This window comes from Tauraco erythrolophus, chromosome 4 (assembly GCF_009769465.1).
Source record: "Tauraco erythrolophus isolate bTauEry1 chromosome 4, bTauEry1.pri, whole genome shotgun sequence".
NCBI classification, from domain to species: domain Eukaryota; kingdom Metazoa; phylum Chordata; class Aves; order Musophagiformes; family Musophagidae; genus Tauraco; species Tauraco erythrolophus.
The window spans coordinates 8,902,854-8,926,141 of NC_141468.1; the positions used below are offsets into that span (position 1 = coordinate 8,902,854).

At 44.8% G+C, this 23,288-nt stretch overlaps 1 protein-coding gene across 1 annotated transcript in view; it reads left to right on the plus strand.

Annotated features, from left to right (window-relative positions):
- Positions 1-23,288, plus strand: part of ELAPOR2 (endosome-lysosome associated apoptosis and autophagy regulator family member 2) — a 108,258-nt gene that overhangs the window by 69,562 nt on the left and 15,408 nt on the right. Inside the window, exons 3-14 of the mRNA XM_086610019.1 lie at positions 2,995-3,190; positions 3,823-3,970; positions 6,825-6,911; positions 9,778-9,883; positions 10,599-10,751; positions 11,848-11,936; positions 15,961-16,141; positions 16,871-16,999; positions 17,972-18,062; positions 19,201-19,303; positions 21,431-21,568; positions 22,595-22,858. Coding sequence (XP_086466145.1) covers positions 2,995-3,190; positions 3,823-3,970; positions 6,825-6,911; positions 9,778-9,883; positions 10,599-10,751; positions 11,848-11,936; positions 15,961-16,141; positions 16,871-16,999; positions 17,972-18,062; positions 19,201-19,303; positions 21,431-21,568; positions 22,595-22,858 — 1,685 coding nt within the window. The remainder of the gene's footprint in view (positions 1-2,994; positions 3,191-3,822; positions 3,971-6,824; positions 6,912-9,777; positions 9,884-10,598; positions 10,752-11,847; positions 11,937-15,960; positions 16,142-16,870; positions 17,000-17,971; positions 18,063-19,200; positions 19,304-21,430; positions 21,569-22,594; positions 22,859-23,288) is intronic.

A 23,288-nucleotide genomic window follows, 5' to 3' on the forward strand; every position in this document is an offset into this window, starting at 1 on the left:
CTAGTTTGCTTGCAGACGTATGTGTTTGGACGGGAAACGCTGCCGCCTTTGAAATATGATTCTTAGAAAAGGGAAAGAAGGTAATTCCCCACCTCAATAAGAAAAAGGCTCATCTCGCTCCTGGAAAGTGAGCGATGGATGGCAGTGTCCTGCGTGGCAACCTGCCTGATCTCTTATACCCCCTTTTTTTTTTTTTCTGTAAAATGATCAGGCTACAGGGAGTTAAAAGGTATCAGTTCAATTAAAGCAATAATCTCCACTCAGCCTCACTGCAATCGAAGAGGAGGCTCTGCTGCCTTCTGCGTCTTCATTATGACAGCGAATCGCTCGCAGTTACTGACTCCTTATTTGAAAGTCACAAATCTGGAACGTGTGGTTAAGCAGCGCTCTCCGGTTCTTGCTATTTAACTTTCTTTAAAAAATGTTGAAACTGTTAAAGGATTTGAATATGTTGTGAGAGAGCTCGCTTTTTTACTTCCTTTATGCATTGAAGAGGAAAAGCTGTACAATGTGTGGTCTCAGTTCAGGTACACAGGGAAGTGCTCGCTGCTTTTCGCCAGGTCTCTGAAGAAAGGTGTGCTTTGGACCCCAGCTGCAGGTGCATCCTATGGCTTGAGCTGAGGTTGCAGAGGTAGCCAGATGGGATGTTAGTGAGAAAACCACTTGCATCCACTGAGGGCAGATTTTTTGTCTGTCTATCAGTCTTTCACAGAAATCCATTGTGGCAGGATTTACTTGCATATACCCACCAGTCCCTGCTAGGCTTCTGCCCGCTTTCCTTCTTGGTCCATCACCAGTGAGTGATGGGGTTAGAAGAACAGATTTGTTGGCATGAAGTCCACTAGTTCAAATTCAGAGTATGTTGATATGACCAAGAGGGGAAAATGACCTTTGGCAGATCTTTCCATCAAAACAGACCTTTTATCTGCACACCAGTTCTGCCCGTCAAGGACAATTAGACAAAGAAACGCTGTGGGAGCCGACACAGAAATGGGAGCCTGGACTGCAGTTGGATTTAGATGGAAGTTGGTGTTATGCTGCCATGACTTTATCAAAGTACTGACAGTGAAACAAATTTTTCTGCAGTTAGATAAACATCAGCACGTCTGTGGAACTGCATATGCTGGGACTTCAACTGTCATCAGTTGTTTTGGGCCAGTTTCACCACTGTGGCTAGCAGTCTAGTCTAGTCCTACAGTTTCTCAGACTTGTGGGTTTATGTCTCTCAAAGTGAGCGTATGAAATATCTGTCACTGCTCAATGTGGCATGCGAGAAACAGTAAAAAAATCCCACCATTTCTTGGGATGGGAGTTGCATGCGTTGCTCTTAATCCTGCTTTGGCTAGACTGGCACAGTTACGTTTAAAAATCTGCAAGCAACATATTATGTGCTGCAGAAAGTGCTCGTTTGCTTTCCACTCAGGATGTTCAGTCTCAGAGAGGATGTGGTGTAGCGTGGGATGGGGGGAAAGCGGGATGATCTGCTGCTGAAACGAGCATCTGGGCAGGAGTTACGATTCCTGGCACAGACACGGGGCTCTATGGACATACTGTCCACGTTTCCTCTATATACTGGGAATATTCTTTCCCAGAATAGAGATGTGATCGGATTGGAACAAGGGATATGTAGCTACTTGGAGTAAGTAATTTTAGAGATGTCAGTAAAAAAAGCACTTTGTGAACATACCTTCTAATTATACTTCTCTTAGTTACACGTGTTTAAATACTGTCTTTGCTGTGCTGGCAACCAGTGTTTATCTTTTCAGCATGCTAATATCACCCCAGTCAAAGATCCTCATTTGCAAGACACAGGCCCATTAACGATCCTCCCTAAGACGCTCTGTCTATCAGGCAAGACTTTGTAGGCAGCCCGTGTAAGGAGAAATGTGGAGAGAGCCTTGGATTAGGTCAGCAACTCTCAGCCGAACTAGATCAGGTTGCTCAGAGCCCCGTCCAACCTGACATTGAATGTTTCCAGGGATGGGGCATCTGCCACCTTTCTGGGGAACCTATTACAGTATTTCACCACCCTCATTGTAAAAAATTGCTTCCTTATATCTAGTCTGAATCTCCCTTCTTTCAGTTTAAAACCATTGCCCCTTGTCCTATCACTACAAGCATGACTAAAATGTCTGTCCTCATCTTTCTTAGAAGCCCCCTTTAAGTACTGAAAGGCCACAATAAGGTCTCCCTGGAGCCTTCTCTTCTCCAGGCTGAACAATCCCAAGTCTCAGCCTTTCTTCATAGGAGAGGTGTTCCATCCTTCTGATCATTTTTCTGGCCCTCCTCTGGACCCACTCCAACAGATCCATGTCTCTTCTGTACTGAGGACCCCAGAGCTGGATGCTCTGGAGTGCTCCAGGTGGGAGTCTAACCAGAGTGGAGTAGAGGAGCAGAATCACCTCCCTCGACCTGCTGGCCACACTTCTTTTGATGCAGCCCAGGATATCGTTGGCTTTCTGGGCTGTGAGTGCATGTTCATAGAACCATAGAATAGATTGAATAGTTGTATTACAGTCAGCGTGCCGCTGTGCGCTCTTCGTAGCTACTGTACAGGTGGGTGATATGAGTCTGCCCTGGCTCTCAGGTGCTGGTGATTTTAATTGAGTTCAAGATGTAAGAGGTGAGTGAGCAAGGGCGAGGAGAACTGTATTTCAAGTCCTCATTTTCACAAATTGCTTTTGGACACAGTCTGTGGGTAGAGATTTCATTTTAAAATCTTGTTTTGCCAATGGAGACAAGCTGCAAATCAGGAGCTGTTGTCTGAGATTTGGTTTCAAGCGCTGCCATGTTGGTGAAACATCAGGCACTGGTGGACATCTCAATTTTGCAGCTGATGTTGGGATTCAGCTGTTGTGTTCCTGGCACTGGGGCATTCCTGGTTTGTTCCCTTTAGTCACAGTTCACTCTTAATTAATTAAGCAGAAAAAAATTAATGGAAATTAATAAGGATTATTTTCTCTGTTTGTATGTTGAAAACGCTTGTCTCCCCAGCTTTCTCCTGTGCCTCTGGTGAGTACCTGGAGATGAAGAACCAGGTGTGCAGCAAATGTGCAGAAGGGACCTACTCGCTGGGCAGCGGGATCAAGTTTGATGAGTGGGATGAGCTGCCAGCAGGATTCTCCAATGTCGCAACTTTCATGGACACGGCGGTTGGCTCGGCTGAGAATAAAGCTGACAGCTGCAACAAGTAAGAAGTTCTGTTTGCATCTGGATTATGTAGCCATGGGTGAACCTGAGACAGCTCTGCAGCACAAAACCAGCTTAATGGCTCACCTAAGCTCTCCAGAGGGTGACCAGCCCTATTAATGGCAAACAACAGTGGCTGGAAAGTGAAATTTTGAGCCATCTCTTTGCTGTCATCATGGTCTCCTTGGGCTCATCAGTAGCTACTGAGTCCAAGACCAGCCTGTGGCTGCTCTTATTTGTCACTGGAAAGCTCCAGTGTCATGGTATAGCAAATATGGCTAAAAGGTACTTTCACAGCCTATTTAGAGTCCCACGGTGGCTGCAGAAAGCTGTTTCTGAGTATAATTGAAAGTGCGTTGGATCTATGGATAATAAACCTTTCCTTTGTAGGTTGGGTCCTAAACTTCTAGTACCATATCTTTTCGCATGCACAGTTTTAATGAAAAGTATTATTTTTACGTGAAAAATAAATGGGAATCCAGTAATAAATCCAGTTATAAATTCACTGCAGTTAGCTGTTGTGGGATTCTGGGTTCGTTACTGAGTAGCATGTTTTTGTGTAGTAGTAGTGTAAGAAAAGTCTCCTCAGTGCCTGTGATCTCAGCTGAGGCTTGTTTTGTTTATGTTCATCAGCTCTTCATGGACGCCTCGAGGGAATTACATAGAGTCCAACAGGGATGATTGTACAGTTTCTCTCATCTACGCTGTGCACCTGAAGAAATCCGGCTCTGTCTTCTTCGAATACCAGTATATTGACAACAACATCTTCTTTGAATTTTTTGTAAGGCCTTTTATATGATGAATCCAACCTTATATTGTAAGAATTCAACCCAGATAAACATGATCAGAAACAGCTTTTTCCTTCCTTTACTTTCCCCATATGTCTGTAGCTTGTTACTGCTGAACAAGATAACGAAAATCTTCTCTCTCTGACACTTATGCTGCTTTTGGAATTTATTTCAGCTTCAAAACTCAGGCTAAACTGATCCTGTCTGCCATATACTGGGATTTTTCCATTAGGGGCCATGGCTGCCCATGTTAGTCCAACCATTTGCAAGGCAACTGTTGGTGATAGATGTTTCAGTTTGGGGATGGTTGACTTGAGATGCCTTTGAAGGGTCTTAAAGTTTAAATTACAAAGAAAGTCTTGTATGTAAGACTTCTTACAAAGAAGGCATCCAGAACCTGATGTTCTCCAAGGCATTAGTATGTGGAAACCTTAGCTTTAGTTTTAGGTCAATTTGAGTCTTAGCAATTAAGAAGAAAAGCAAAGCAGAAGAGACAGAAGGGTGATCCTTAAAAAAAAAGCCAGAAACAACGGTTGTCCAGAGAGATTTAGGAAGAAAAATACAGATGACTTTCAGTAGGAATTAGGGTCTAAGGATGAGCCTGCACTGTGAAATGAAGGTGCTGGGGTCATCAGCTCTGAAATGGGAGCTTGCACCACGCTGTATCCAAATTACGAATTAAAGCTGGGCTTGCACCACGCTGTATCCAAATTACTAAACCAATCTGATCAGCAGGGACCCGAACGGGAAAGGCGGCCCAGCTCTGCCCACGTGGATGGACTGTTTGGCCTCCAGGTTTCCAGCACTGGACTCCACAGCATGGTACAGATGATCCACGTTACTGAGATGCTTTGAAAGGTTTCACTGACAGGTTGCTTTCCCTGGCATGTTGTACCTGGCGTTTGAGACAGAAAAAAACTTAATGAGAGGGCTGCTCAGAGCAGTAGATGACTGGAATTTTTCAGTGTCCTCTGTTACTGCCTCTCTCCCTGCCTGGTGAGCTCTGATTTTAATCTGAAAAACACAGCTCATGGTATCTCACACTGGTGTTGGTTAATGTTCCTCGAAGCTCAGAGAAAAGCGTGAAGAATCCTTATTCTTAGTAAAGATGGGAAAGGATGACAAAAGTAACCTACTGAAGGCACCCTCTTGCTGCTCCGTGGGTGCAATCTCTTGCACTTCGATATCAGATAGTGCAGGCGATGTTATTTGGCCATTTCACTTCTATATTAGAGTATCCTGCCTTCTTCATGGGGAGAAAGCAGCAAATATGCTTTCTGCTGTCAGGTGAGTGTACCAGGATGATGAATCCTAGCGCCAGTTTCCTTGACTGACTGACTGACTGATCTATTCCTGCAATGGAGCAAATATATTGTTTCTTTGAACACTGGATTTGAAAATGGCTTTTTGAATATTACTTTTGCCCATATCCCACTCATTCACTTCCTTAAATTTATCACTCTCTGTTCAAGAAGCGGTGAGTGGTGCAGTCCTTTATAGAAATGCTCCCATAAATAATTCCTAGTCAGCCTTAGTATTTCAGGGAAAGCGTATTTAACACTCCTCTGAAAGTCTATTTTTTCTTCTCCAGCATGCCTTTGTGCTTACATATATTTAAAAATGACACTTTAGCTCTGGAGAGTGGCAGTTCAGTGGCAGTGGCTTGCAGGCTGCTGGGAAATGGTGAAGCTTTTGGGCTCTCCAGGCACAGGTGGCTGCACTGCCAGTCTGAGGGTAAGTGAGGAGATGTCCTCAAATGTGGGAAGCAAGCGTGGACACTTCTTGTTAGATAGCCAGTGCTTCAGCAGCTCTTTACTTATTGAAGCCCTTTATGCCTTGTGAGAAGAGACTATATATTCTTATCTCCATTTTACGGATGGGAACCCAGGCACAGAGATGCTGTAGCTCACATTGTGCAAGATAATTAAGGATCTCCTTCTACTGAGGTGCTTCTTCTCACTTCTTTTCCTCAGTGCTGTCGATCTAGGTGGGAATTAAGTGCACAGATGCTTTGAAGGATGTCGAGTTAAGCGACTTATTTCAGACTTGATGTGGAGCAGCTTAGAGAAGGAGGCTTGACCCAGGTCTTCTGAAAGTGTTGAACTGTCCTTTCTCCCTGGTGGAATAAAGGCTGAGTATGAACTGGTACCTAAAAGGGACTTGGTACTTTTTCTTCAGAGAAGAGAACACAGCTATGAAAAGAAAGCAGTGGACCGCTTTGAGGCCATGCACCAAACCTTACTGCAAGGAAAGACCGCTGAGCTGTGCTGGACCTGGGCAAGGGACAATCATCCTCACACCTCTGCCAGGGCAGACTCTCCATAACATGTTGCCTCTCCCTTGATAACGTTACTCTCATGCCTAGTGAGGTCAGGTGACAGGGAGCCAAAGCCATAGCAGATATTGGCTGCAGAGAAGGCAGTTTACCTTCTAGCTTTGACCTGTCCACTTCTACCTCCCGTCTGACTTAGAAGTCCATGGCCTCTGGGTTTTGACGTCTTTTTTGGGTTTTTTTTTGCCTCTGGATCTTGATGGGCTCTAGAGAAGGAGGCAGCCAAGACAAGATGCTCAGCGTCTGAGCCTGAACAGATAGTGAGAGGACAAGGCTGAGATCTTCTCCTTCTGCTCTTTTTCTCCATCTGCATCAGAGGTGGTCATTGGAGGCACTGTTAAGCTGCTAGCAGGTTTTGAAAGTTTTGGTTATTTTTTTTTTTTCCCATGAATAAGGCAGCTGCTGTCCTAAATATGTAGACAACAGGAATCATTATCATTCCCTGCCAGCAGTCATTATGCTGACAGAGACATGCATCTGATTGTGGTCACTGATCTTGTGCTTTTAATTAACAGATACAGAATGACCAGTGCAAAGAGATGGAGTCCACGGCAGACAAGTGGGTGAAGCTAACAGACAATGGGGAATGGGGCTCTCATTCTGTAAGTGTGCAAAAAAATTCCTTCATGAAGCTTTTTTCTCATTTGTAAATGTCTATGATTTCATCTAAGCAGAGAGCAAACACGGGCCAGATCCTGTGAGCGCATCTGAAGAAGCACAGCTTGCCTGGTACTGCGGGCAAAGCCACCGAGATCTCTGAGGGGCTGATCCCAAAGCAAATGATATAGATGCAAGACTTTGTATTGATTTCCCTGGGCTTTGAATCAAGTACTTTATGAAGTTAAATAGATTTATGCAAATCCTCACACCACAGTCACTCTGCATGATTGTAATTGAAATCTTCTACAACAGTTGTTTGCTCATGAGGGCACAAGATTATTCCCCGTTGCTCAGCAGAGCACGGGAGCAGTGTGTGTATATATGGGGGCAGGCAGGATGGGTATTTTATTCTCAAATGTGTGCTGAAGAGCTGGACTATGCCCAGCTTGTGCTCCGGGGTGACCTACCTGGTTGAAAAGCCAGCTGGCAGCACCAGAGTGGCTTGAGCGGCACTGGTACGAGCATGTCCACCTTGAGAGCAGCAGCTCTTTGGCTGCCCTTTGACCCAGCTGGCTGAGTTTGCTTGGTGCCCAGACCATGTGTAGACCAGCCTATTAGTTTATGCTGACACCTGGTTTCCACTATGCTACCATACTATAATTCCCAGAGCCATGCCAACAAAGTCCTACCATAAGTGACATTTTGCCAGAACAAAAAGGCTTTTTATTGGCATAGACAATAGCACGTGCTCTGTTTTCCATGGTGGTCTGCTTGTCCTCTTGAAGGATAAGCTGTATTCCCGAGCCAGCTCTGGTTGGCAGTGCCTGTTAGCTCAGGTGCAAGCCCCGCGCGACTCACGTTGGGAGGCAGGAGAGCTGGATGAGGAGGGGTGAGTGGCATGGGCTGAGAGGTAGATCCAAGGCTAGGGAAACGACTAGGGTGAGCTGGGAGATGTAGACAGCATCATCTGCACGGGAGATGATGCCATCTGAACTCTTTGTCTGGGATGTGCAAGTGTCCCCACTGACGATGAAGGTTTCTTAGATACCTGGCTGAAGTGTAGGCATGTGAGCTAGGTGAGATGACTTTTCTGGCTCTCCTTGAGGCTTTTGTCTGCATTGCAAATCCTGTCATGGCAGGTTCTCTGAGCCCAGTTTTCCAATTGCTGCAGCCTCTGCTTTCAGCGTGCTAGGCCTGCTGCACCAGAGTTGGTGTTGAGTATCTCTGCACCACACAATATGATGTTTGGTTCAATATGGTCCAGTTCTGCTGTTACCTGCAGTAACCCGGCTGTCCTCTGCCCCCCTGAATAGTAGCTATTTGGAGATACAATATACTGTATTTCCACTTCACTGAATTTTTCACGGAATCATTAAGGTTGGAAAGGACCTCTAAGATCATCAAGTCCAACTGTCAACCCAATTCCACCATGCCCACTAAACCATATCCTGAAGTGCTACATCTACACATTTTTTGAACACTTCCAGGCATGGTGACTCCACCACTCCCTGGGCAGCCTGTTCCAATGCTTGACCACTCTTAGTAAAGAAATTTTTCCTAATATCTAATCTAAACCTCCCCTGGCACAACTTGAGGCCATTTCCTCTTGTCCTATCACTAGCTATCTGGGAGAAGAGACCAACACCAACCTCACTACAATCTTCTTTCAGGTAGTTGTAGAGAGTGATAAGGTCTCTCCTGAACCTCCTTTTCTTCAGACTAAACAACCCCAGTTCCCTCAGCCTCTCCTCATAAGACTTGTGCTCCAGACCCTTCACCAGCTTTGTTACCCTTCTCTGGACATGCTCCAGCACCTCAACATCCTTCTTGTAGGACTATTTATCCTGGGTGAACAAAAACTGTTGTCCTGGAGGCCTGTACAGCACTGCTGTAAATCTCATTATCCTGGACCCTTATGCTGGTAGAGCTTGTCCCTCTTCTTGTGTGAAAATAAAACACCTTCAGGCCAGTATCACTGTATTGGCAGTAGGCATCTTGTACTGGACTAGTAGGTATGATACAGCTTTGCAGGTCAGGCAGGGTCTTGGTAAACCTGCTCCTTTTAACAAGTAGAGTGAAACTGTAGTTGCACAGGTGAGTTGAAGGCAGCAGGCACCAAGACTGCTACTGAAAGAAGTGATCCTGCCTTCCTCCGCCTCCGTATCCCAGCCATGGTGCCACCAACTCACCACCCTCCCTGTGCCAGCGTAGGTGTTGTGCTGAACTGTGCTGTGAAGACAAGTAGGTCAAAGCAGTTGGAAACCGGGTTGCTTTCTGCGTCTCGTCTGCTGTTCAGGGTCAGAAATGAGCAGGAGGGATGGGGCTGCTGCTGGGGACGTTCATGGTTTGTGCCTGGCTTACTGGTGGTGATGCTGTAGTGTAAGATGCAGGCTGAGCTGGATTTTTAAAGTCTATAAACAAAAGTCACTTGTGAGCCTGGATTTTTGAACTCTGGGTCATGTTTGGTTTCTTTATAAAAGTGTATCTCAAGGCTTTACGAACAAACTGGTTGACTATATCTGATCATGGAGCTAGAGACAAAAGCTCCTGAGTGCCGGGGGTAGCTGGATTAAGGCAGGAACAGCTTTTTCCGAGTTCTGCTTACAAGAAGGTCAGAAACAGCACTTGGTATTTTTCTGTAAAACTGTGGTTTTGAGATGCTTTTTTTAGAAAGCACACTTAGGCGCTCCTCAGAGATGTCTCTACAGCATCTGCCTGACTGTCTCCCTATTACTTCTTGACTCACTAAGCAGCTTAGGAAAAGCCAGGATTGCTTCTAGGAGGCAAGAAATCTGAGTAATGGAAGTAAGAATTAAAATAATTTCTTGGTGAGGGGATGTCTGCTAACTGTCCTGCGTGTTGTTGCAGGTAACTCTGAAATCGGGTAGCAATATATTGTACTGGAGAACAACAGGGATTCTCATGGGGTCCAAAGTAGTAAAACCAGTTCTGGTGAAAAACATCACAATTGAAGGTAAGTGATATGTACCTTTTAAATCTTATCTCCCTCTTTCATCACAGTGTTTGCAAAATGCCATTTCTACTGCTCCAAAGTGGCTTTTTTTTTAACTCTCTTGTCCCCTGTCTCCTTCTCTAAAATCTAGAAACAGAACAGCAAAGTTTCACACAGTTAGGGAAGGGATGAAAAATTAATTTAGCTGGTAAATAATGCCATCTACTGGAGAAGACTGGCTTAGCAAATAAAAGAGAGAAAAAGAAAGAAACAGGTTTTCTTTAATGTAGTGGCGTAGTGGAGGATTTCCCTGCCCATGGCAGGGGGGTTGGAACTAGATGATCTTTTGAGGTCCCTTCCAACCCTAACCATTCTATGATTCTACAAGCCTCGCAACAGTGATAAATGGATATATATATATATATCATAACAGTGACAGTTAAATTACTGTTTAAATAATGTAATTAGTCTGGGATTGCTCTTTTGGTCCTCTTCTAAGTGTATTCAAACTTGAAGTGTCATATAAGGTTCTTACCTGGGACAGACTTGCAGTGAGGAGCAAAGATTGAAGACCTAAATCATGAGACAGCAAAGCCAAAGTGTCTAAAGCGAAGACGAAGTCTGTGATTTTTAAGATGTGTTACTCAGCTCCTTGCTTTACTCCATAGCAGGTGGGCAGTAGTTATGGAGCATACCTCTCTGTATTTCCGTGCTTTATCTGTAATTTACCTTACAGGAGTTGCATATACGTCTGAATGCTTCGCATGCAAGCCTGGTACCTTCAGTGACAAACCAGGTTCATCTGGGTGCCAGGTGTGTCCAAGAAATACTTATTCTGAGAAAGGAGCCAAAGAGTGCACCAAATGTAAAGAAGAAATGTATTACTCAGGTACAGAAATAAAATGGGATAAGCAAAACCAGGAGAGTCTTGAGTACGGAAGGTCAAAAGCTGCTTCTGTGTGCAGATGTGAGAATGCTTTTATCGAACAATGAAGTTTAGTCTCCAATTGATCTGCAAAGGAAAAATGAAGATGGGGCTTCCCAAAAGCTGCAGAGGGAACGTACATACGTAATGGGCCATACTGGAGCTTGGCTAAGGTCACCTATGCTAACCTGAAGGGATGGAGATCTTTAGGACCTCGAAGGGAATGGTTCTTCTGAAGGATAAAAACAGTCGTGCTGTGCCCTCTCGTGGCAATTTGTGTTATCGGTTGGCGGTGACCTGAATTCACTTCATCACTTCCTCTAGACTTGTCCTATTCCTAGGAATCTCCTTTCCAAATCCTCTCCTGGCCTGTCCCTGTCTCCCCTGTGGTTGGAAGATGTGGTGATCTGGTTGCAAATCCTAGTCGCTAAAGACCTCTGCATTCCCAGCTGTGGTTAGCTGATGATCATCAAATAACACAGGCACAATCCATTTTTCAGTCAAAATGTCTTCAGTTTTCTTCCTTGTAGTTGTTTTGTAAGAAAGATTTCAAAGAATCAGTTACCAACCATAGCACCTACTATCACAGATTATGGCAAACGCTTGGGGACCTGTGCCTGTGCTCGTGGTGGGAATGGAAATTTTTGCAAAAATACCTGGGGAGAGGAAAAATTGGGCCAGTGTTGTTAAGGTTGTAAGCAAGTTTCAGATCGGCTAGAGCATTTTTGTTCCTTATCAAGTCAGAACATATTCCCATGCTTGGCAAACTGCACAAATTGCTGCTTGAAAGTGAAGAGGTGGGGTGGCGGTTTGGGTGACTTCCTGGTTGTACTGAATCAATGAATTTCAGCATAACAGTACAAGCACAGGTGATATTCTTCCTGTTCCCTTCCTTCAGTTCAGGGGAAGGTTCGTGTAGACTCCATTAAGGGTTTGATTTTCATTCTTGTTTTGTAATTTTCTGCTGACTCACTTTAATCTCCAGATTTTAAACTCACTACGGTTGTTTCCAGGGACCATTTGATAGTTTAACATCCTGTTCTTCACCCTTTCTTTTTAGATGAGGGATCCAGTGCATGTATAGAGCGTCCTCCATGCACAAACAAAGACTTTTTCCAGATCCATACCCCATGCGATAAGGAAGGAAAAGTAAGTAGAAGGCAAAATACTATTTTTAAGCTCATTGAGTTTACTGCGATCTTCTGATTTGAAAACAAGCTAGGATTTCTAGGAATCTCTTTCCCAATTGCTTCCCCAATTTTTGTCCAGCATTGAATCTCTCTGAGGCTTTGGGCTTGCCCTTTAGCTACTTTCTCTCCAGCATTTATCCATCTGTAAGGATCTACTGGTCATGAGTCTGCTTAAGAGACCTGTCATTGTGAAACGCTAAGCTCCTTGCACTTGTGATTAGTCTGACTGGGTCACGGGTGCTACCTCTGTGCTCGTAAAAAAAACGAGTTGGAGCACAGGCTGAAGTACTGTCCCAGAATAAACCCTACTGTTTAGTTGTTAGCAATCTTTCCTGGCATACTTTTGGCTTGTGACAACTTGCCCTGTCCCAGCAATGCCCAGGCGTGATTCAAGTGCTGCCATGGCACAGGAGCATGAGCATACCTATTGCAGGCGGAAGAGCGTTTGGCTGCATAGGTATGATGTGTATCATGTCCCTTGGTTTTAGCATCAAAGAAGAGCCCATGATCTGTTGAAATAATGAGATATGCAATTTGGGATTATTCCTGTGCAGCAGCAAAGCTTAGCTGCTAATCGTGTGCATGCATCAAGCGATGCCTCAGAACCCCTGGAGTCTCAGTAGATTTTTTCACCCAGAGATCTTAGATCCACTGGATCTCTCATAGAGCAACCTGCTGGTGGAGTAGTGTCGTGGGTTAGGCCGCTCCAGCAACCGAACCCACACAGCCAGTCACTCACCCTCCCCCAGCCTCAGGGATGAGGGAGAGAATTAAAGGAGAAACGGGAAACCCGTGGGTTGAGATAAGAACAATTTAATACAGATGATTTAATACACAGTGTAGGTGCTCACCACCCCCTCTTATCCGCAGCCCGTCTTGTCCCGAAGCTGCAATCCCAGACGAACGCGAGGCCCCGAAATAGAGAGGGGCAGAGAGAGAGAGAGAGAGTACTCTGAGAGTGGGAGTACTGGGAGAGAGAGAAAAAAAAGGCAATAGAGCGAAAGCGCAGCAAGCGTGAAAGAGCCAAAGCGTCGAAAAAGCCAAAGCGCAAAAGCCCTTCTGTCCGGCTGACCCTCGCTTTTATACTGGGCATGACGCTGCATGATATGGAATACTAATTGGCCAGTTTGGCCCTCAATCTTAAGTTCCACCACAAATCACAAGGGGAATCGTGTCCCCCTTGTCCTGGCTATGCTCTCCCCTTATCCCACCGTGCTTCTGCACTCCGGCACACTGAAAAGTCCTTGGAGTCTCACGTCCAACCACAAACATCAGCTTGCTATCAGCATTCTTCTCAGAGCGAGCCTCTGAGTAAAACCAAAACATGGAGCTCTTCTAGCTGCTAAAAAGAAGAGCTAACTCTGTCCCAGCTAAAACCAGGACAAGTAGCCTGGCTTAGGAGCTCTCCTGCCCTTTGTCCCAACAGTCATGTGGGGATTTTGGTGGGATTTGGAGAAGAAACTCCTGTTCACTGGGATACGGAGCCCACAAAGGTGTGGACATTTGGTCAGACCTGTTTTGACTCTTTTCTTCCCTTCCCCATCTCTCTTAGATCTGGATGGGATGGCAAGTAGTCAAAATCCAGAGCACCTGTAGGTCACTGGCCTAATATCTGCTGGCAGGATGAGTATTTTGGAGTCTCCTGGTTGACCAGTTCCAAAATGCAGCTAAGAGTTTGTGTGCTTTAACAACGAAACATCAGTGAGTTTAGCCCGGGGAGCTGGCAGGCTCTACAACTTGGTCGTGACTCAACCGATTCTTGCTCTGTTAACTTCCTCTAATGACTTGTGGAATTAGCAGCAGCGTTCACTGCTACACCCCCAGGTACGGCTTCACTTGCAGCCTCCTGGGGATGACCCTGTCACTGCTCTGTGCAATTCGAGGCTCTCTGGCGTTGAACGAGCTCCCACCTGTTGACCCTCTTCCTGCCCCCTCAATGGCTTTTCCCTTCACTGATGAATATCATCAGGATACAAAGTGGGTCTTTCTGCAGACACCCTTCATCTTCCATTTGCAACAGCAACATGTGCCGTAGACGCACGGATGCTGGCTGGGTTTTCAGGACTGCTTCCACCACTTTGTGCTTTGCAACTCTGAAAATCAGTCCAGGTTTGCCATGCTCCCCAGCCATCTCCATGGGATACAGTCCGATGAGAGGGCCTGACTCTGCAGCTCATCTTCAGGTGAAAAACAGCTGTGAAGCACCAGTCTAAAGGCCTATTGATCCCTGGATTTCTGAAATCAACCAGGTTTGTTGCTGGGCGTGAGATTGTTGTCTCTCTCCTGCTGTCCCCACTCCATGTGGCCTCAGGAGATTCAGGCACTTGACTCCTATTGACTTTTCAGCTATGGAATGCTTTGAAGATCCCATCTGATTGCTTCTGCCTCGATCAGGGCAGCCCTCACGTGTGTGGCTGTGGGCACTCTGCTCAGGTGCAGAAGGATTATTTAGTGTGTGCAGCGTGTCTGGGCTCTGGGCAACCACACGGGTACTTTGCCAGCTCCTGATCCTCTTTACTCTAAATGCCGTGCACCCCTGATGCTGCTGAAGCATTTCTGGAGCAATATCCCAGAAAATCTTGTAAATGTTCAGAAGAAGCAAGAGCTGGCTGATCCATACAGAACGGGGAGCCAGGTATGACAGCAAGGCAAACAGAGGCAGATGCCACTCCGACAGCAGGAGCTGTACCACAGGAGCTGAGCAAAGTGAGCAAAGCAGACCCAGCATCCACGGCCAAGTTCAGCCGAGGTTCCCAGAAAAGGCCACAGTGATGAGGCATGACTGATGTCAAGCTGGGACATCATGTCCATGGGTCAGTCGGGGTGTGGATCAGCCAGGGCACGTGACCTGGCACAGGCATGGGACCAAGGGTGAGAGACTCAGCTTAACTGCAGCTCTCCAGAGCTGGGCTGGAACCTGCACTGAGGCTTCTTCCAGCTTTTTTTTCTAGCAGCTTCAAGGCCAGTGAACACTTCTTGAACAGCTCTGTGTTATCAGAGGGCTAAACTTGAGCGCAAGCAGCTGAACGCCTGGTATGGCAGGGGCATATGCTCAGGACCCTAAACCAAATTCATGAGGCAAAATGTCCCCTGCCAAGATCTGTCCCTGTGCCTTTGGCCTCAAGGATCCCTGATCGCGCTGCTGGGACCAAAGGGTGGAAGTACCCAGAGGGAGAGATCTGGCCAAGTTAAAGTTTTGCCACTTGGGTTTCTCAAGTCTGGAACTCAAGTAATTTTTGTCTTAAGATATTAAACCTTTTCAGGGATAGACCCAAAGACAGATGAAATTTGAAACCCAACACCATGGGTGCTGCATCTCACCTAAGCCTTTTCCTGAAGTCAGAAAACTTGTGTCTTGGCAAAGAGAGCTGATGACAGAGAGGTGATACCATCGTATTTGGTAATGCCAAGGACTGACTCATGTTAGTGTTCATTGACTGCTCCTTGTGTAATATGGAGGGACTGGAGAGGGGCTGGAAGAGTTCCTATGTGGTTTTGGCATTTGCTCAGTAGGTGGAAATGGCTGGAGAGAAACTGAGGACTTTCCAAAGAACAGACCAGAACTTGTGATGTTCTCTGCTAACAGTTGCCTTCCCGATAAAAGGAATTTTATAACGCAAAATTTATATTTTGGGTTACTATGGTTAAAATGCGGATTGCTTATACAGTCGTTAGAATTGTTTATCTGATGTTCCTCAGAAACATTCTCGTGGGAAAATCCACTCTATAAATAGGAATGAACCATAGTAATTGTTTTAAACTTCACATTTTTGCTTCTCTCTTAAGGCCTGAAATCTTGGAATCGTCCGTGAACCCAGTCACTCCTGTGACTGCCTTTCCCTTTGTTGTCCTGGATGTGCAAGATCTGCTTTTGGCCTAAAACATTGGGAATATGTTAATTTCATTTACAAGGGGGATCTTGATTGGTGCACCTAGTCCTAAAGCTTCCTAACACACCATGTGAGCTCAGTGTCTTCTTGCAGACTCAGATCATGTACAAATGGATTGAACCCAAGATCTGCAGAGAGGATCTCCCTGATGCATTGACCCTACCTCCTTCTGGAGAGAGGAAAGATTGCCCACCCTGCAATCCTGGCTTTTACAACAGTGCCTCGTCTTCCTGCACTCCTTGCCCACCAGGCACATTTTCAGATGGGACACAGGGTAAGAGTCCACACAAAAGTTGCTTGTGTCCAAAAACAGTTGTCTGCTTGCATGTGACTGTATCTAATGATGCATCATCATAAGCCAGAGTTCATTTTGCATAAAATGCTTGTTTAATAATGTTGGATATCTGTTTTCTCTCTGAAGTCCTTTATTATCAGGGACTGCTGCTCTAAGTTGACCTGCTGTGTTCTGGATGCATTTCTTGGCTGACATAAACATCCTGAGGGTTATTTTAAGGGATCCTGAGAAGGGAATTAGAACTTTTACAGTCAGTAATTCCTTCTCATCTATTCTTCTGTTCATGCCAAGTTCTTCCCTGTGAAAATGTCATTTTAAGCAGAATCAAATGAGTACCCTGCCAACATTGTCTAAACTCTGGCTTGATGACTCTGAGATGTATTGGCCCAATGATCACCTGCAGTATTTTGTGGGAACTCATGTTTACCAATATGATCAAACCTTCAGCTGATGCTATTAAAAAGGAAGTGTGACTTGGAGGATCAGTTGCAGATTACTTACCACGAGGTTATGATCTCCAATTTGTAGAACAATGGTCTTGTTTCCTCGCTTCTGGTCCTGATAAATCTTTGACTGTTTAATTATAAAGAAATAAATAATTTTCTTTGCTCATTGCTTGCCCCAGAGAGTAAAACAGTGATGTCTACATTCTTTAAAACACTGTTTGAGATGCACTTTGGCTGTGTGATTTCCTTTCTCGCTCCGTAGAGTGCAAAGCCTGCCCTGCTGGGACTGAACCAACTCTTGGGTTTGAGTACAAGTGGTGGAACATCCTGCCAGGCAACATGAAGACGTCTTGCTTTAATGTCGGCAACTCGAAGTGTGATGGGATGAACGGTGAGCCAAACTCCCTGTGTTGTTACCCACCTGTCTTTCTCCTGTACTGATCACTGTTGTAATGGAGCACCCATCAAAATGAATATGCTCTTTGCTACGTGAGTCACAACACAGTTTCCCCCTTTTGTTTAATTGCACCCAGCTTGAAATTTCCTGCAGGTAGCAATGTCATAATATCACAAAGAAGAAATAAAAAAATCTCTTGTATAACAGAAGAGGGCAAGAGCAGCAGCCTATGTGAAGTCCCCTCAGCCAAGGCCTGTCCCACCATAGACTTTGATGCATCTGAATATCACCACTGAAAAAAACCCAACTATTTGACTTCTCTCTAGTTTATCTGCTTTCATGTTTTGCGATAACCATGCCCTTTGAGGTCACACATAATTCTTTTGAACCATTTAATTAAATTGTGTGATCTTTGTTCATTTAGCACTGAGTTCTCTCTCTGCACATGTGCTAGGATTGCAGCAGAGAGCAGTCACAGCTCGCCAATGAAAGTGATTCTGTTCAGGACTTCTCCCACCTCCGGCTTTCTCTGAGAGGTTTTCCCCAGTCTGATCCACCCTGTCAGGATGATGTAACTCAAGCTCTGAATTATGCATGTTGGGCAGAGGGGCATTGAAGTGTATACTTAACGTTTAATATACAGATTCATTGATTCATCTGGTTTAATGCTGGAAGAGATCAGGTGGATCATTCCTCTTGAGCTGCACAGCACAGGTCAGGGAATTTCAAGTGCTTTGCTGATTTTAAGGTGATGTTTGCCTATAAAATCAGCAGTTCTCACAATTACTAAAATTTTTCATTCGAAAGCATTATTATACTGCTCTGTAGTTTGTAACAGACATCTTTAAAATGTACTAAAGTACTGAATTTCTTAAAAAAGTGTGGTAACAGAATTTTATTTTGCTATATGACCCAGAAACCATCCATTTATTGATTTTTTTTTTTCCTTTTTTTGGTCCTGTGAAGGTTGGGAGGTGGCTGGTGATCACATTCAGAGTGGGGCAGGAGGCTCTGACAATGACTATCTTATCTTGAACCTGCACATCCCGGGATTTAGGTAAGGAACAGGATTTTTTTTTATCTATTTCTCATTTATTTCTGCCTCTTACACCTATTTCACATTATCCCTGGAATAAACAGAGTTTTCTTTTCTGAAGTGCAATGATGTCATGAATGAGAGACAAGGGGAAACTTGAATTTTATTCCTGTCCCCCCAGTCGGCTCATTGGAGCAAATGATTCTGTAAGACCTTGGTTTTCAGCAGTGTTTGCTTCAGCCTGAGGTGCCAGCTGATCAGGTGTCTAGAAACTGAGAAAAAATATTCCTATCCATCTATTTCTAAATTATCCCAAAGTAATCAGCTAAATCTGCCATGGGTTGTACACTGATGCCTGCCCTGAAGTTTTTTACAGAAACCCACGTTACTTTGCATTGTGGCTTCGGCCAGCGGAGAGATGCGGGCACCGCAGGGGAGCAGGACATCCCACCTCCTGGACCCCAGACAGGATGAATTAGGTGCTTGAGGTTCTTGTGCCTCATCTTTGTTAAAAGAGTGAGCTTAGACTCCTAGCTCAGACCAGGTGCCAACTGTAAGTCAGGAAAAATGAATGTATGGCAAAATGAACCTCACCCTCCCTTTGCCATATCTCAGCTGAGGGTGTTTGTGACTTCTTACACCCGTGATGAACAAACTGTGATTTTTATTTTACAATATGGGTGAACAGCAGTGAAAATAAGAGAGAAGCAAGAAACATGTCCATAGAAAAGTTCAGCATGTCGCTGTTTACTGTTTAGTACTTTGCAGGGGAGCACCCTGAATACCTCTGGTCTCCATGAAACTCCTGAAAGCATCTCCCACCAGCAGAGGGCAGATGCAATTAAATCAGTGTAAATTACTTAAAGCACGTAATGCATTTAAGCGATAAGATTCCCTACCAATATGGTCAAATTTGGGTGTTGATTGTAAGGAGGGAACTGTACCATAAAGAGGTCAGATGGTTAAAAAATAACCGTGCTGTGCCCAGTGGCCAGTGCAGAGCCGCTGTGCAAACCTGGCCTCCGTGGCTCTGCCAGGGCAGGTTTTATGGGACAGGGCTTTGATGGTTTCCCCGCCATACGAAAAGTAATTTGAAGGATTGGCTGCTGCCTGTCTGAAGAGCGTCTTGTAAATGTTTAATTCCTTCTCTGCTAAACAGACCTCCGACATCGGTGACAGGAGCAACTGGGTCAGAACTAGGACGGATTACTTTTGTTTTTGAGACCACCTGTTCAGCAGATTGTGTGCTGTACTTTATGGCGGTAAGTGAGACCTCTCTCTCCATGACTGAGGTCTAAGCCTGGTGTTCCACATGTCACTTTAATACCTCTACATAGGCATGATTAGTTGCACTTGGTTTATTATGACTAAGATTAAGTATGACATGAGTTTAATTTCTGTGGCACTCGTGCAGGAAGGGTTTAATGAATGAATGGTTCAAGAAGGCCAAGTGCAAAGGTCCTGCACATGGGTCGGGGCAATCCCAAACTCAAGTACAGGCTGAGTGGAGAATGGATTGAGAGGAGCCCTGAGGAAAAGGACTTGGGAGTGCTGGTGGATGAGAAGCTCAACATGAGCCGGCAATGTGCGCTGGCAGCCCAGAAAGCCAACCATATCCTGAGCTGCATCCAAAGAAGCGTGGCCAGCAGGTCGAGGGAAGTGATTCTGCCCCTCTACTCTGCTCTCAGGAGAACTTACGTGGAATATTGCATTCAGCTCTGGAGTCCTCAACACAAGAAGGACATGGAGCTGTTGGAGTGGGTTCAGAGGAGGGCTACAAAGATGATCAAAGGGCTGGAGCACCTCTGCTATGAAGACAGGCTGAGAGAGTTGGGGCTGCTCAGTCTGGAGAAGAGAAGGCTCTGGGGTGATCTTATTGCAGCCTTTCAGTACTTAAAGGAGGCCTACAAGAAAGCTGGAGAGGGACTTTTTACCAGGGCATGTAATGATAGGACAAGGGGCAATGGCTTTAAACTGAAAGAGGATAGATTTAGATTAGATCTAAGGAAGAAATTTTTTACAATGAGAGTGGTGGAACACTGAACCAGGTTGCCGAGAGAAGTTGTGACTGCCCCATCGCTGGAAGTGTTCAAGGCCAGGTTGGATGAGGCTTTGAGTAAGCTCATCCAGTGGAAGATGTCCCTGCCCATTGGCAGTGGAGTTGGAACTAGATGATCTTGAAGGTCCTTTCCAACCCAACCCATTCTATGATTCTGTTGTTGTATGACTCTGTGACTGCAAAATTCCTTCACAAGATGAGCTATGAACCATTCCTGGTTATCTGTCTATTTTAAAAGAAATCATTAGACACCAAAGAGCCAAATTTGCTCCTGTTAAACTGACTGACAAATTCTCAATGTCTCTTGTGCAGTCGAGTTAACCTCCAGAAGTTTAACAGAGTCACAAGTCAAGATGTGGGACAGAGGGATGGGAAATGGAAAATTTGGAAATTTAGTCTTGATCCTGTCAGTGGCCTGGGGAATCAGTAGGGCAGCAGACAGACTTTGGTTTGTGAAAGCAAAGTGCCATGTTTTTTACTTTCCTCATCTGCTTATTGAAAGTCCATCAGCTGAGGAAGGTAATGGTATCTGTGACAGCATCCTTGCCTCTTCCATTGCAAAGGGAAGCTGGTCTTCTTTTTTTTTTTTTTTAATTTAGTGGTACTTTACAGAATTCTGCTCTTAATTTAAGGAGAATTAAGTGGAAATTAGGTGGTAATTTAAAGGAATCTCTTTTAAAGGAAAAGCATCTCTCACTGGAACATTTACGACTGGTGGAGAATATGAAACAAACATCGATCAAACAGGTTTTTCTCGTGTAAAATTTGGTGCTGCCTTTTGGCCTCGGTTCTGTGTCACTAGAGACACCGACAAAGTGGGTATCCAAAGATGGCAGAAACTACAATTTTTCTTTGAATTTTGGCCTTCCCTTTTTGTGCTATGGTACTCACATGTTTGATACATAAACATGTGTTGATACATAAACATGTGTTGATACATAAACGGATGTCCCTGCCTATGGCAGGGGTGTTGGAACTAAATGATCCTTAAGGTCCCTTCCAACCCAAACCATTCTATGATTCTATGATAATTTCAAATGTGAAATAACCATTGTGCTGAATCTGTCCTCATATCGTTTATAACCTGCTATAGGACTTTGAACTTAACTGTTGTGTGAATGAGAGCAACTTTTGGAACAGACACCCATTCTTGCTTAAAAAATTGCCAGTGGTGGAAAACAGAATAAATATGTTTGCTGTCCTTTATTAAGCATTAAATGCAATTGTAAAGTCCTTTATATATTAATATCTAAATTATAAAACACTAGTGTTTAGTGTGGCGTGACCACACTTTATGTGGTTTTTTAAAAAAATTATGTCCATTTTATAGGATGTTAATCGAAAAAATACCAATGTGGTGGAATCATGGGAAAGAAGTAAAGAGAAACAATCCTACACGCACGTCATCTCCAAAAATGCTTCCTTCACGTTCACCTGGGCCTTTCAGAGAATAAATGAGGGTCAAGATGTAAGTACTTCTTTATGTACAACAGCTTTCCTTGGACACTCACCACCAGAGCACTTACCCTCCACTGAAGCTCACAAGCATCTTGTAAAGGGCTGTCACCATTGTTGTGGTTTAGCCTGGTCGGCAGCTAAACACCACGCAGCCGCTCGCTCACTCTCCCCTACCCCTGGGGTATGGTTAAGAGAATTAAAGGGGAAAAGGGAAGGAGACTCATGGGTTGAGACTCATGGGTTGAGATAAGAACAATTTAAAATATAAAATTAAAAGTAATAATGATCAAATAATAATGATAATATTATTAATATAATATAATATAATATAATGTATGCAAAAGAGTGATGCACGGTATAATTGCTCACCACTTGGTCATCAATGCCTGCCCCATCCTGGCAAACAATCCTGAAAGAGATAAGTCCCAACACCGCAATCCCAGACAATTGAAAGGCCCGAAGAGAGAATGAGAGCGAGAGAGCTTTGAGAGATTGAGAGTCCGAGAGAGCCCTTGGAAGAACTAGCTAGCCCTTCTTCCCAGTCAACCCTCCTCTATAGACTGAGCATGACGTTGCATGATATGGAATACTCCGTTGGCCAATTTAGCCCTCAATCCTAAATCTAAGTTCAAATCATAAGGAGAATTGTGGACCCTTCGTCCTGGCCATGGTCCCCCTGAGCCTGTTGTGCTCCTGCACATTGTCAAAAACACAAAGCTGAAGGGTCTTTGATGTCTCAGTGCCGACCATAAACATCAGTGCGCTATCAACTTTCTTCTCATAATGAATCCCAGACTAAATCCAAAACACAGAGCTCTTCTGGCTACTAAAAAGAAAAACTAACTCTGTCCCAGTCAAAATCAGGACAACCATATAGCATCCCTTGGGAGGCAGCTGTGGATAAACCATCCATGTTAAAAGACAGCTGGACGCATAAGATGATCCCTGAATCGATGCCCTGGTGCACAGCACTGGGGTTAGTGTCGCAAGCAATGGCATGATGGCACCAAGGTGGTTTCCTTGGCTCTTGTTCCAGAGCAGACAGTTCATCAATGACATGGCAAAGATCTACTCCATCACGGTGACCAACGCGGTGGATGGAGTCGCTTCTTCTTGCCGGGCTTGTGCGCTGGGCTCTGAGCAGTCTGGCTCGTCCTGCGTGCCCTGCCCGGCAGGGCACTACATCGAGAAGGAGACCAGCCAGTGCAAGGAGTGTCCGGCCAACACCTTCCTGTCCATCCACCAGGTCTACGGCAGGGAGGCCTGCATCCCCTGTGGGCCTGGCAGCAAAAGCACCGAGGTACAGAAACCGGGTGTTTCCGAGTCAGGGTAGGCTGGGATATAAGCTCTCAAAGGGCCAGTTTTAGTGCTCTCCTACAGGTATGTGCCTTGTGAGCATTGGGGTATAATTATAACCAATGATCCTGTTCTTCCAAATATGTCTCTAGTCTAATTTCTGTTTGTAAATAAGCAATAAGAAGATAAAATTGACCATACTGGCTCAAAAAAAGGTTCATTTCGAGAAGCTGCATTGGGGACAGTGTAAGAGAATATACATGCCTTCCACCTAAAACTGTCCCAGACTCCTGCTGTTTTAAACTCAGGGACTTTCTCAGCTGGATGATGTTTATGTGCCTTTAGAAACCTGTAACAAATTTCTTTATATGAAATTACCCTTAAGCCTAGATAAACATTTATCGTGTGTAGCATCCTTTGGCAAGGAGCTGCAC